A 14,574-nucleotide genomic window follows, 5' to 3' on the forward strand; every position below is an offset into this window, starting at 1 on the left:
GCACTAGATGCACCGATTCTAATTAACTATGAAAGGTTCCCATGCTTACATTCTCAGTATCCTGTTCTGAGTGAAACAACTAAGACTTCAAAACCAAAAGAAAAAAATGCTACACTAATACACACGGAACCAGTTAAGAGAGCAACGTCCTACCTGTTCAGAAGGTGTTACTTGTTGCCTCCCCATTTCCAGATCAACTGCAGCCGCCATTAACAGGCATGTCTTCTGAGCCATTAGAACAGCTTTGTCAGAAGGACAAAACTGGGACAACTGACACCAAAACCAGGAAAAGTAATGAGAATTCTGCCCATATAAAGCAATTTGCTCATGAACAGATGATTGCCGAGTCTCCTCTACAACACTTTTTGTAATCAGTCACGAATAGTACATATTCATATTGCAATTTTACTTGTACAATTACACAAGATTATTTAAATATAAAGTGTAAAGCAGTGTTGGAGTTCCCTCTCTACAAACACATACAAAACTGACAGTGTTGGTAGAAGTTCTGTATGGAGATTAGGACTCCAGTACTTAACATGTTTGTATTAATGATACAGTTTCCAAACATCAAAATCCATTTATTTTAGAACATTCTCATTGAAGTCTAAGTTTCTTATGACATTTTTAAGAAACAGAATGTAAAGTATGACAATAATGCTTACATTTTCTATTACAAGTCAACCCCCTTCTAACAAAAGTGCTCCATCTTCAAGGCATACAAGCATGTCTCCAAGTAGATACCTGACACACAGATGTAACTTCTAACAGAACTAGACAGATGCCAATATTCCTCAATCAGAGACACTATTAGCAAGACTACGTACCTTGAAAGACAGTAGAAAAAAATCCCTCATCTTTTCAGGGCAGCCTCTGAGCTGTACAGCTAAGTTCCAAGCTAACAAAGGCATAAAAAATGGAGACTAGAATAAAAATCTTCAACATTACGGGTATGCCCATCTAATCCTAGTAATAGGCAGTTCACACTCTACAATTCAATTTCTTAATCAAAATATCAACAGCTCATTTAACAACATTTGTGTTTTACACTTCTTTCTTCCTTAAGGTCTGGCTAAGTGGAGGTGGAGGGGATTCAGTTTAGATTTTGAGAGTGCAACCTACCAACTTTTCTAAACCAGTGAGCTTCAAGGATCCTCATGTCCCCTGTAAATTTCTCTTCTGTGAAAGACTCAGCAAGTCTCTTGTGAGCTGCAGAAATGTGTTGTTCAATACATAAGTAACACTTTCCGACCCGAACAAAAACGTTTCCAAGTCTAATAACTACACTACAAAACAGAGGTTTCAAAAAAAATTCCTGATTAAAAGTTATTCTCACGACTTAAATCTAATATGCTTGACCAGAGAGGCTTATAAAAAACATCGAAAGGTGCCTCAAACAGCATTTTAGATGAGATATATAAGGCTGCCAACAAGTACTGCCTGTTCAAAGTATACTGACACTGATTCTAATGCAGAGGAGTTTTACTTTATTTCACAAAAAGTTGAGGGTTTTTAAATTTAGTAACAGGTTTGAGGCTTTTCTTCAAGGAACCTTTAATTAATTTAATTCTAGTCTTCATTCTTTCCTCCTAGTTGCACTAAGAATGGCTAGTGTAGAAAAAGTTCTACAATCTCATTAATTTTCTTGTCCAAGATAGGAAGAGGGAGGTAAAAAACATTTAGTGAAAATAAGTATGTCTTCTGATGGAGAAAATTCCTCTGTAAAACTCCTGTGCCTTTTCCAATGCAAACAAGAGAGCTCTTTTTCAAAGAACAGTGCAACTTAAAAGTGGGAACCAATTTTGACAAGCCTCTCATCTTTCAGCAATTTGCTATTACTCCTTGTAGTTTTCTAAACCTTCCAGGGCAAAAAAAATTAGCATTAACTTAATTTTTAAAATGCTCCCTTTTAAGCAGCTAGAACAGCAAAGACCACCATTGGCATTTAATTAATGCCAGTAGAAAGTTACACTGTTAATTCAGTTTACAAAACAAAACTTCCTTTTGTGGTAGCCCTGCTACTAAAGATACTAACTTTGTTCCTGACAATGCAGTCAGAGTAGGAGACTGTCACTTGAGGCCACCCAGGCTGTGGCTTGTACCCACATATCTGTTGTTTGCATGCATGGCCTTATGAAGGATTAAAGGGAAACTGCCTAGAAGAAACTGCCCCTTTTTCTGAGCGAAGCTCCCAAGTACAGTCTCTACTAGCAACAGTTTTTCCAACACGAGCCTGCAAGCTTTCCATAGCAAAAACCTGAAGCACCGAGATCCAACTTCACAACACTGTTGAATCTCCAGTTTTAATTTTCACTGATATCAGTGGGAAGTTGGGAACCTAGACTGAAATAAGGAGTCTAAACATTTGGTTGGTATCGACCTAATCGTATCATAAAATGTTCGCAGATGGAAGAACACAGATGTAAATAAAACAAAAGCATACCCAAGGTCAAGTAAGTCAGTATTGCGTTGATATCTTCATCTCTAGAATGGAAGAAAAATTAAGTTTTAGCAAATGTTTGATTAACTTTCTTACAACAGAACACATTATTTATGTTGGTGTCCTGGTTTCATTGGGATTTGGTTTCAGTTTGTGGCCAGCCATGGTGATCAAGGCCCTTAGCAGTTAAATCCAGGGCAGCTGACCCACAGGTGTGTTCTATATCACTAACATCAAGTTCACTATAAAAGAGAGGGCTTGCTGGGAAGAGGTGGGGCTCTTCCTGCTCTCTTTGCCTCTCCTTGTGACTCCTGGTGCTCTGTAGATAAGTATAGTTTTGTCTGTTTTGTGTTGTCATTTATATTGATTTCTTCATTCCATTAAATCTGTTCAATTCAACCCACAAGTCTCCCTCCTTTTCCCAATTCCCTTCCTCATTTGGGGAAGGGACATTGGGTGATAGAAAACCTGTTTATTGTTTAGCCCTGGGTGCAGGCTAAATGAGGACAGTTGGAATACAACATCTCCCTAATTACAGATATAATCATTCTTCCCCTGACAAACATCGCAGGCATTACAAACTTCTAGCATCTGAAGATGCAGAATGGGTATTGAAGGCCTGCAAAAAGTTTTATCGATCGGCAGCAGTGAAGGTTGTTATAGAAGTGTAGCAGGAGATTTTCTCAGTTGTTAGGGCTGCAGGTTAAACTTCAAACCCCACCGACACTACGCTGTTTTCTTGACAGTCAAAATCCAGTAGTACAGTTCTAAGCCAACGCACCATTTGTGAAGTGGCTAGTCTTCAGTAAGGGAGGTCCCGCTCTGAAGCTCTCACTCAGAACTTCTGAAAGATATCACATCCTAGTGTCCAAGTTAAAGAGGTTGCTTAGCTCACGCTCCCCGTCAAAAATACCTGACAGTATTACGCATTAATAAAAGAGGAAGGCAAAGAGCAAATATTTAAAGGAAAGGTTCTACAAGGAGAAAAGTTGTTCTTATGTGATGTCATTAGGTCAAGTTGGGAAGTCACCTGGGTGGACTTTTTACTAGCATAAAAACTAATCTCTTGATTACTCTGCAAGAAAATCAACCCAGCAAGAAAATATTACACCATTTGTACAACACACCCACCATAAGAAAATGGTTTTGCAAATGGACTCACCTTTTCTCTTCATTTTCTGCTGTGACCTTTGACAACATCAGACGAACCAAACATCTAAATATGACCAAAAAAAGCAATGAAGAAACAAGAAATTTTTTTCCAACAGTTCCAAAATTGTCCTAGTTTTCCAGAAAGGATCCCACTTTTCTTCCTTGTGCGATCAGCCCGTGGAACTCACAGAAGAATTCAAAGTGGCAAACTGAGAATAAGATACTATTTCCCACCCTATCGCCTTATTTTGTATATCACTTTGTTAAAATATGTAATAGTAAGTAAATAAATGTACTTTAACAAAGGCTTTAAGCAAATATTGGAATAAATACATCTGTCTCAAAATATCTGTTTCTATAAAAATGGTGGAATATTTCAATAAGTAGATACTGCTTCATCAGAGGATACAAATGAACTGGTATTTTCACCAAACATACTGTTGCAATCTCTTTAGAGTCACTGTTGGTCATCTGTTCAAATCACAATGTAATCATAAAATTCAGAGCAACTAATACTATTTGCTTGGGCGAGACTTGGAACATCTGTAGATATTAAAGAGTTCAGGCTTGAGGTACATCTGCAGCACCAAAAAGGCTGCTACCTGATCTTTCATCTACTCTGTTTTCCACCTTCCTCAACATAATAAATCCTTTTTGAAAAAGAAAACAGAAAAACTTCTCTTTCCTTGCAAATATATTGAATTCTCACTTTAAAGCTGCAAATAATTGTCGACAGTCTTGCAAATGTTCAGACAAATACTCCAAAGCTTTGATAGCCACAACTTGCTGTTCATTCTGAAAAGAAATTAAAACATGTTTTGTATAAACTGCACTACCTCAGTTACCACCCAAAAAAAACCCCAAAGCAACAGCATATTCCAAAAGTCTGTGCAGTCTGCTAGCAAGAAAAAGAACAAAGAACTCTGCACAGAAGAGCCTCAGAATCAAGAGAAAACCATAAGGAGGCATCATACCATTCCATGCACAAAGAGCTTACAGTAACAACAGGATCAGTACAGACTGGCAAGGCTTTCATGCCTTACAGTGCTATGAACAAAGCCCTAAAAGGCAACCAAAAGCCTCTTCTAATTATGCCAGTGTAATCAGCCAGTTCAGACATGACTCAAGTCACCAACCAAGAGGTAAATAGGAAGAACAGTGACTTTTCAGTCTTTCATTGTTGACTTATGTGTACTTTCTACACAAATTCCCCCTAGCACGTCAAGGATCAAATCCCAGAGGCAGAAAAAGATGTAACATTTTGCTAAGGAGAATTTTAGAGAAATACACCACGTCATTTCCAGATACCATTTATAACTCAGAATCCTTTATTTTCCTGAAGAAATATGAAAAAATACCATTTCTTTATATGTGAAATCAACTTCTACTTTACATTACACAACACATTTGAGAGAGACCTTGGTCACAGAAGCATGAAATACTTAGAAACGCATGAAATAATACATAGAAATATTAAAAGTAGGCCCGGTTACAGAGGTTACGGCTGTCCTACTTATATCAATAAAGCAAAGTAAAGACACCATTATCTGCCCTACCTCTAAAGCAATTTGGGCAGCTAAACTCAGGAGGTTAGTGCCTGTATTTTCATCCACTCCCAGCTTGTCATGTTGAGATGACTTTTCTGCTAGCTTACCCATTTCAATAACTGCTTCCACAGCTGAAATATACATAGGGAAAAATTACATTTTTTTCATAGAAGCACTTGGAAGGTGCTATGTTCTACTGTTTTAATGAGGCTTTAGAAACAACTTATGAAAGGCTGTTATTTTTAAGATGAAAAACCAAGACAAGAAAATCTGACCATACCAGCACTTCTCCACAATTACGCATTTCTTCCTAGAGAGGTGTCAAAAGGCTTTCCAAGCTACTAATCTAAGGAAACAAGGATGCCATACAAATGAAACTCTATCTCACATCCTTAATTTTGTTCTGCAAAATGACTGTCACCGAAGACAGAAGACTTTCTCTAATACACTGTCTGGGCGTGATTCCAAGCTCCCACATCTTGGCTTACGCTAAGGGTGCTGCTGCTTTTATGTTCACACTGTGCTGTGGTTCCCACTCTATATTATGTGCACAAATTATGCTGTCATTAAAAAGATGTATAGAGGACAATTAATTGGCACAGACTCATTGGAAAATAAGCCCTGCATGTTACTCTGTATTCTAAGTAAGTACAGACTGTATTTCTGCATTTTCATTACTTGAGCTAAGAGTCTCATTAAAATACAAAATGGCAGAACTCCTAAAGAAGAAAAAGTCTACAGAGATATGTCATTCTGTAAGTCACCTCAGTAATTCATGTATTTTCTGTTAACTTCAGGCTCTACTTGTCCAGAGAAATTAAGAGCAGCAATAATGGTTCCATTAAGGTTCATTTAGCTCAGTATCCTCCTTTTTTTATGTTGTATATGTATTAGAAACAGTAAGTATACAACGATTCTCACCCTGGGATGCTACCATAGCTTCTGCCCATGAGAAGATTAGAGAATTCCTATCCAGAGGCTCCACCCAGACAATATCACATATGGCAATTGACTCTACATCTTACATACTGTGTGCAAAAAGCATCCCACTCTGACAGTTTAAATCTACAGCCTGACAGTTTCAATGACTTTATAGACCCTTCTTCCAGCTTCCCTGTATTCTGTCTTTCTCAAGATGAACAGTCCAAGTCTGCTTAGTATTTTCTAATACATTCGGCACTTCTGTTCCTTGTAGTGGACCCTTTATCTTTCAAGTTCTACCTTTATCAGTATCTTTCTCCATCACTGCAATCTTATAGACATTGAATTTAGTAAAGATGCTGTTTGGATCACACCTCTCTGCTTCTTTAACTGCCTCTTTAGCCTATTCACAGGAGAGATTAAAGGAAATCAGGACAATGACATCTTGAAATCAGTAATACAATTAGCAATAGAAGACAGCTAAAACGATACACAAAATGTTAATGGTTACATTGTTGATATTTATATAATTACTCAAGAAGTTTGATTTGGCAACATCTTCCCTGGAAAGAAAAGTGACGAGAGCACAAGATGGCACCAAAGGCTGATAATGACCAGACTGAAGTAAAAGCCAATTCCTCAAAATTAGAGCTACAGAATCAGAAAGCAAGAGAAGCCCTGAGAATGCGGAAAAATTAAGCTCCCTTCTGTCACTGAACTGTGAAGTTTAACACCCCCAAACCAGAAGGTCTAGGTAGGTAAAGCAGGTGCACTTCTCTGCAGAGGTAAAGACTAACACATTGTTGTGGGAAGTTCTAGTGAGACACATCAAATGTTTTTCCTGCCAGGGCTCATCCGTCTTGAAGAGAGGAGGACCTCTAATCTGAGAAGAAACCTGATATACTGAGGCATGGTCACACAACCTGTGGGCTGTTTCCCCCATTAGAATGGTAGGTGATACAAGAGGCCCCCATAGCAGCTAAGATGATAAACAACATCTCTCTGCTGGATGATGCAAGATAGGTAAAGACGGTTCCCACTCTCAAAGCAAAAGAGGTACAGTAACAAAGATGTAAATTAAGTCCCAATGACATAGCTACAAAAATAAAAACAATGCAAATAAATATGTATACATATATATTATATATACCTTGTCAACTTGTTTCAGACGAAGATAGCAAGAAGCCATGTTCCTCTGCAGCTTAGCCAAGTTCTGATCTATCTGCCCAGGTGTGTAGAAACTGACAGAATAATTGTACCAGTGAAGAGCTTCGGAATAGTTTTTTGCCTAGAAAATTTAAAACAAAACAAAAAAAACCCACACACACACAGATAAACACACACATCTGTATCTGGGTGATGAAACTGCCTATGTTTTCACAAATTAAAAAAAAAAAAAAGGTCATAGGAAATGAGAGATTAGATAATCAAGTATATTCCAGTGTAACCTTTCCCCCAGAACAGCAATAACTGGTCCCACAACGCGGGTAATACTCATTAGGAGAACTGACGCTTTACCTACTCCTACTCTTCCCTTGTTCTTATAGCCATTATCAAAGACAGGACTAGATGGGTCATTCGTCTGACCCAGAAAGGATGTTCTTATGACTAAATACAAAACATAAATATTATTTCAAAAAAACCTCTCTCTTCATGATACAAAGCAACTGAAACTAAGAGAAAAAGAAAAAAGTGTTTATCCCATTTAGACTGTGAACCTTGATGATACTATGCTAAAGATCATACTCCCAACTATAGTTCCAATTTGGACAGAGAATTTATTTTAAAATGAAGAGGAAGGAAGCTGTGTCATTAGCAAAATTCCTTCTTGACTACACAGATGAGCAGTAATAAAATGGCACATGTTTTTCTTTATATATTCAAGAAATGAACATATGACAGAATTACAAGAGTAGAACATGAGCTCATCTTCTCCAAATACTGAAAGAATAAGAAGGTATTTATTATTTTTGAATAATAAACTTATATATACTCAGAGTACAATTGTATATGAACTAAGACACAAGGTAAGCATCCAAAGCTACTTTATATAGGCTAAAAACAATGTACAAATGATAACACTTCATGCTGCTTAAAGCAACAACTGACTGTCAGAGGGTAGGAATTGTAAAATAAACAGCGCAATGTAAAGAATATTTTCAGGTTTTTGTACGCTTCCCAGGACAGAACCAGAATGATGGGCTGCACAGGTTCCTTGGCTGATCAGTTCTGGCCATAACTGTTCCCATGTACAAACCTTGAGATGAGGCTATCTGAAACTTGATGTTGTAATGGAAAACAGCACCCAGCTGGATGAAAACAAAACTAGTGCCAACTGGAACAGGGATCTTAGTAACAGCTTGCACTCTAACCAAAAATAGGCATACCAAAGAGGTCACAAAAAGCAGATCTTCATTTTCACTGATACAAATAACAACATTACTGTTTGGTCCCAAACCTCATAATGTTTGGCAGCTCTGTCCCACAAGATGATGTGCAGCTGGTTCAAGGCTTCAGGCAACAATTGTTTCCCAGTATAATGACCTGAAAAGATACTGCAAATCATCACTTCACAAGAAATTTAGGTGCTTCTCAGTGTGCTTCTTAAGAACTATCTGAGAAAGACTGTCCCACAGCCTACAACAAACAACACTGACACAGCAATAGTTTCAGCCAGGACCCAGTATTTCATATCCTGCTTCTGAAAAAAACAAACCAACAAACCCCACAAAAAACAGTGGGTAAGAGAACAAATATTTTCATGCTTGAACAATGTAAATGCGGCTCTTGCACCTAGCTCGATGCTACGTAAAATACAGTCCAATTTCCAGCAGATCTGACAGTCAAAAAACACTACAGTGCTACAGGTGCAACAGACCTGAAAAAGAAACTGTTATTCAGCTGCTCAAACAACGATATGCAATCTGTTTTAATACTGACAAACAAAAACACATTGGGCTGGACGGACAAAGTATTAACATTACACAGAACTTCTGATAAATGTTTCTAATCTCACATGTATCAGTCACAGTCTACACTAAGAAGGAGGAACTGTTCTAGCAAGTGAATTTAACCAAGCTTTATCGTGACTGTCATTCATTATGGAAGTTGAGAATTGCCATGCAAAAGAAACATAAGGGAAAACAGGCACAAATAGAAAGAAAGATGAGAAAAAGAAAAAAAGTGAAAACCAGAATTCAAGACTCTAGCCAGCTAAACCCAGATTTGGTAAACAGCAGCAAAAGATGGATACAGACCTATAATAATTTCTTCAACCTTTTGCTTAGCAAGCAGCTCCCTCTTATTCTGCAACAGGAAGTCGATGTGGAGCAGGATAATTTTTCCAAGGTCAGGTGAAGATTCAAATCGTTCACGAACAGATTTCAGAAAATCAAAACCAACTGATTCCCTGTTCACACAGATGCAGTTTTAAGAGACTGCACAAGAAGAGCTGTTAAGTTTCCATTCTAAAGAATAACATATTCACACTGTACAGCATGCCTCTCATTAATACTACTGGCACACAATCACACTGACAGAGTGAGTCAAGGTATGAATTTACTGCAGTTCATCTGTTCAGTAGTGACTTCCTATTAGCACACACTTGTTCCACAGTATTCGCAAGAGAGTTTACTCCTCACGATGAAAGAGTAAGAATTTACAGCAAGATAGAACCATATACATAGGTAATCATGATGGAGCATTCAACAGTGTGAAATTTCATGCCTCAATTTATTTTGCAGTAACTTGTTCATCCTTGTACTGTTTTTCACAAGAATGATTCTAGGACTCCAAACTCTTTCATTCTGAGGGTTGGTTAGTTAATATGGAAGAAAGATTTCAGTCAGATACTTCCAGACTCATATACATATATTATTGCAGATATACATTAAAACTACATAGGGAGAATCTTAATCATTCCAAAGTAAGGCTACAGCATTGCAGATTGCAACTCAACATTATTTCACATCCTGTTCTGCTGCTGCCATAATCTATCACCTTGCTATACAAAAGACAGGTTCCTTCTCAAAACTGTTTACCTACCTCTGTGAGTTTTTATTTAAAATCAAGCATCATTGTATAACAGATGTTCTTTGGTTACAAAAAAACACCTACAAAGCCCAAATATTGTGGTCACCCCACTTTGTGATGCTTTCATACCTTCCATGCTCCAGCAGCAGTTTGGCAGTATTCAAACAGAAGTCTAAAGACATCTCATGGTGCAGGAATTCTGCAACAGCTAGATAGAACACAAAGCAGTTGAGATTATTTAATCAACTTAGACACTTAAGAGCTCAATTTACCATTTACCTCTTACAGCTTCTTTGGGAAAAAAAAAAAACACAAAACCAAAAAAAAAACCTCCACAATATAATAGTTCTAAAACAAAAGGAAGAATAAAACATGTCTATTCTGCTTTGACTTTCCTTTCACTGTACAATTAATGTAGTACTACAGAAAGGTGACAGACTGATAGCCCTGGCATTCTAACCCTCTGACTCTTTCAACAGGAAGAGCACAGGCATTAGTAGCACAAACTTTTGGCTCAAGCTGCTTTCCATCAAAATGTCTCAACCTTATCCAGCAGGAACCACTTAAGACTGAGGTCATTGTTCAGGCTGTGTGGTGGTATCACACTGCAACGGCAACCACTTAAGCCTAATGCCTTTAGCATTAGCTGTTGACTTGACTGATGCTGATAAGTAGGTATCAGTTTTAGACCACTCAGATAAAGTTTAAAAATTGCTAGACTGTGCTGGACGGCTAATCACAAGATTCATACATGTGTAGCTTGGATGAGATCAGAGAAGGAACACATAAGGACATGACTGTAACAGTTATTAAAGGAAGCATTTCTAAAGCACTTGTGTTCAAGCACACAATACAAGATTTTAGTCAAATGCCTAAAACTTAACAAGATCCTTCACTCAAAAAGAAGTTGCAGTGCATGCACACAACACTCTGTTCTGCAAGCCATACAAGACAAGACAGGCATCCACTCATTAACAAACTTGCTTGAAAAACTGACTGGAGTCTTAGTGCTACTAAATATAAGCAGACTGTGTTTTGATAGGCTACACTATGGCTTCACAATTCAAACTGCAAAACAGAAGCCAACTATTGCAATGGTGAGTTTTGAATAACTGTCCACTTGAAAGCTGGCTGAAACTCCCACTTTGAAGTGGAGTTTCCATTTCTCATTCAAACCATTCAGTTCTCTGCGAGAAATTCCTCATCTCATCCTACATTTATTTTTCGAAGCATTCATTATGCATCTGATGCTTTCCAACCATGAAGAGTACAAAGCCTCTCTTCCTTAAGATTTCATTATTTATGAAAATAAATTTATCCTGATACATTATCCTTTCTATATTAAAGTCCCCCTGAAAACTTTCTTCTCCTCTCATGCCAACAGAAAAATCAGTTCTCTTCAAATGACAAGTTTGAGGAATAAGGAAAAAAGAATTTATATGCCCTAGATAAACTAAATAAACTCTGGTAACACAGATTTATAACAACACATTGATCAGCACTTGATGTCTCTTGGCCAAAATCTGCAAAATCACACACAGCAAATAGCAATGTTTCACAAGCCTTTCTTCTACGCTGACTGCACAGGAGACAATCCACCTTCACCCTTACTGAGTAACCTCAGGCATATGTCTAAAATAAACCATACCTTTACATTGCTGTATTTTCACTGTCTTCATTCTAACAGGCTTCAGTCTTCCCCTTTCCCTACTTCCAGCAAGTCTACTTAAATTCTCAACAAAAATAAAATCATGCTTAATTCAAACTTACATTAGCACCTGGATAACTCCTCTGTGAACACTGACTACTATGTCTCACACTCCAAAACCAGAACGACATTTAGCTAACGAAGATTCCTCTAAAACACACAAGAAAGGGATTTTTTTTCTTTCCTATCTACAACTCAGGCCGTCTTCTTGGATATGGAGTAGTATGACCTTACTATGAAACCCATACAGACTGTGATACCTGAGTTGATATCTTCATCTGATGCTCCACTTTTAAGAAGAATTTTAACTTTCAAAAAACACCCTGCTGGATGCAAATTCTCCTGCACAATGAAAAACAATACATTACTTGGACAGCTGTTTGTAGAATACAGATCCCATGAGAGTCCAGCACATTCATCATAACACAGACAAATACCAGGAAATCACACACACTCCACTGTATTCTTCAGTTCCATTTTAATGACTGAAGCAATAGGTATGCAACTGCTAATATTTTCGTCTTATGTGCAATGTGCATCTTTATTATTTATTCTTATACTGCCAAAAGACTACGAGGACAATGAAGAGATACATGATTCTCATTTTGCTGTGGCCCATTTCCGACACTTTTAAATAGAAGCTGAACAATACTGAATGATAGAAACATTTCCTGCTTTTCTATGTGTGAATTGGCTGGATTACTCTAGAATTAACATGAGCAGAATTCAAAATAGCTTATAATAATATGAAATTTAGGAGAGAACAACAATGGGAGCAAATGGAAATAATGAAGACTGTATACTACAGCTTTCACTAAAACACTGCACATTTCAGACTCTAGAATAAAAATTTTCTTCTAGTTTTCCATACCCTCGTACAATATCAAAATATACATTATAAAAAAATGACAATACAAACACTTTCCACCTCAAAAGGTTTTGCAAAAGTAAATACAATAAAAACTGCAAAGGGCTTAGATAATGTAGTAGCATGTTATTTGAATGATTAAAATACACTGCCTTTTATCCCAATCTCATGAGCACGTGCATCATCATCTGTCTGAAAGTTTTAACAGCATGTAGAAAACTGAATTCGAGCTTTCATTTAAAATAGGATTTTATACTTAAAACTTGTTTTGTACAAAACAGATAATGGAAATTTTTAAATGGTCAACCAAAGACAGATACAAATTTTTCAAATTTAAGTTACTCTAACTAACCTGAAAAGATAGAAGCACAAAATTAATACAAGTCTTTATACAGGAAACAGATTTTGTACAAGAGCAAGAGACCTCATTGTAGTGACTGCTTAGAGACACATGAACTTTCTTCAAGGTAGCTGATGTGTTTGTACAGCTCATTTTTCAGGTTCCAGAAGAAATACAGTCATGTTAGTGAAGTGCAATAGCTAAATTAATTGTTTGAAATAAGACTGATGCTACACAGCTTTCAAAACTGAACTCTGGTGCTTGCTCGAATATTTGTACAGAGAGTGAGATGGGGACTCAAAATGTTGTACGGACATACCCATTATAACCCAAAGCAAGACAAAAGGTCTGGTGCATAAAAAGCCAGCTGCTGTAAGTCTCAGGTGAACCACACTGTAGCGTATTCTGTTTGTACAGTTTTCCTGAACTCGTGCCAGAGAAATTTTACTCATATCGTCGTCAAAGGACCTCACTATTAATAGATATGAGGCAGCAAGACAGCTCTACATCTACATGCAAAGAAGTATTTCTCTATAAAAAAGCTGGGAACAACAAAACATACTTATGAGTATGAAAACCAAAGCAAAGCAAACACACCTCCATCTGATGTCAAGGATAACACACCAGTGATTAATGTGGTCCATATTATTACATTAATAAATGCTTGAGTTTCAACTATTGCACACCATAAATACAGTAACATATTACTACCTTATTTGCCAAGCTTATAGCTTGCAATGCCTTGTCGAGATACAGATTGCAATCCCACTCAAAATAGGCAGTAGCTAACAATCGCAACACTTTAGCCTGGAAAGAAAAACAAACTGGAAGTTTAAATGCCATCTGAAGAGCACAGAAAAAAAAATAGTCACACACGAACATACATATGTATGTATAAAAAGACCTAAAATTTAATGTCATGAAAAATAAAAGCTCTTTGAGTCAAAAGAACGCCTGCCTGGTATGAGATATATAAAGTGACTGCTCAGTTCTGAAGCGTATCCAGTCTTCAATACTGCAATTCACACAGGACATGAATCAACTAGAGTTCAGAGGAGAACAGAAAGGTAGCACGGAAAATCAGAGATCTGGAAAAAACAGAATGAAGGAAGAAATTGAAGGAACAGGAGGTACAAACTTCACTTAGAGGAAAAAAAAAACACAAAGACATACATGATAATGGCCTTCAAATATATAAATGATTTATATAAAGAGGAAGAAAATAAAATCTTCTCCATATCCACTGTGGGTAGTAAAAGGACTAACAGGCTTATGGATGAGACAGATGAACATCTATCAGAAATGACACAGATGTAATTGATAATGCCTTGAAAGAAGAGGAGGAAGGGAAGAAGAGATGCCCTTTCAGGGTCTACTTCAGCCTTACCTTCTGCAATTTAATTTCTGTGAAATAGTAGATTCAAATGTGATTCACAGAATCACAGAATCACAGAATGTTAGGGATTGGAAGGGACCTCGAAAGATCATCTAGTCCAATCCCCCTGCCGGGGCAGGATTGCCTAGACCATATCACACAGGAACGCGTCCAGGCTTTCTAGGGCACCC

General features: G+C 37.3%; 1 protein-coding gene across 1 annotated transcript in view; it reads right to left on the minus strand.

The window, feature by feature from the left end:
• TEX11 (testis expressed 11) overlaps positions 1-14,574 on the minus strand; it is a 32,870-nt gene that overhangs the window by 7,972 nt on the left and 10,324 nt on the right. The window contains 13 exon segments of the mRNA XM_068411873.1: positions 154-270; positions 828-898; positions 2,444-2,484; positions 3,603-3,656; positions 4,302-4,387; positions 5,149-5,270; positions 6,361-6,463; positions 7,211-7,348; positions 8,519-8,604; positions 9,318-9,469; positions 10,222-10,300; positions 12,061-12,142; positions 13,720-13,815. Coding sequence (XP_068267974.1) covers positions 154-270; positions 828-898; positions 2,444-2,484; positions 3,603-3,656; positions 4,302-4,387; positions 5,149-5,270; positions 6,361-6,463; positions 7,211-7,348; positions 8,519-8,604; positions 9,318-9,469; positions 10,222-10,300; positions 12,061-12,142; positions 13,720-13,815 — 1,227 coding nt within the window.

Source organism: Nyctibius grandis, chromosome 13 (genome assembly GCF_013368605.1).
Source record: "Nyctibius grandis isolate bNycGra1 chromosome 13, bNycGra1.pri, whole genome shotgun sequence".
Classification (NCBI taxonomy): Eukaryota; Metazoa; Chordata; class Aves; order Nyctibiiformes; family Nyctibiidae; genus Nyctibius; species Nyctibius grandis.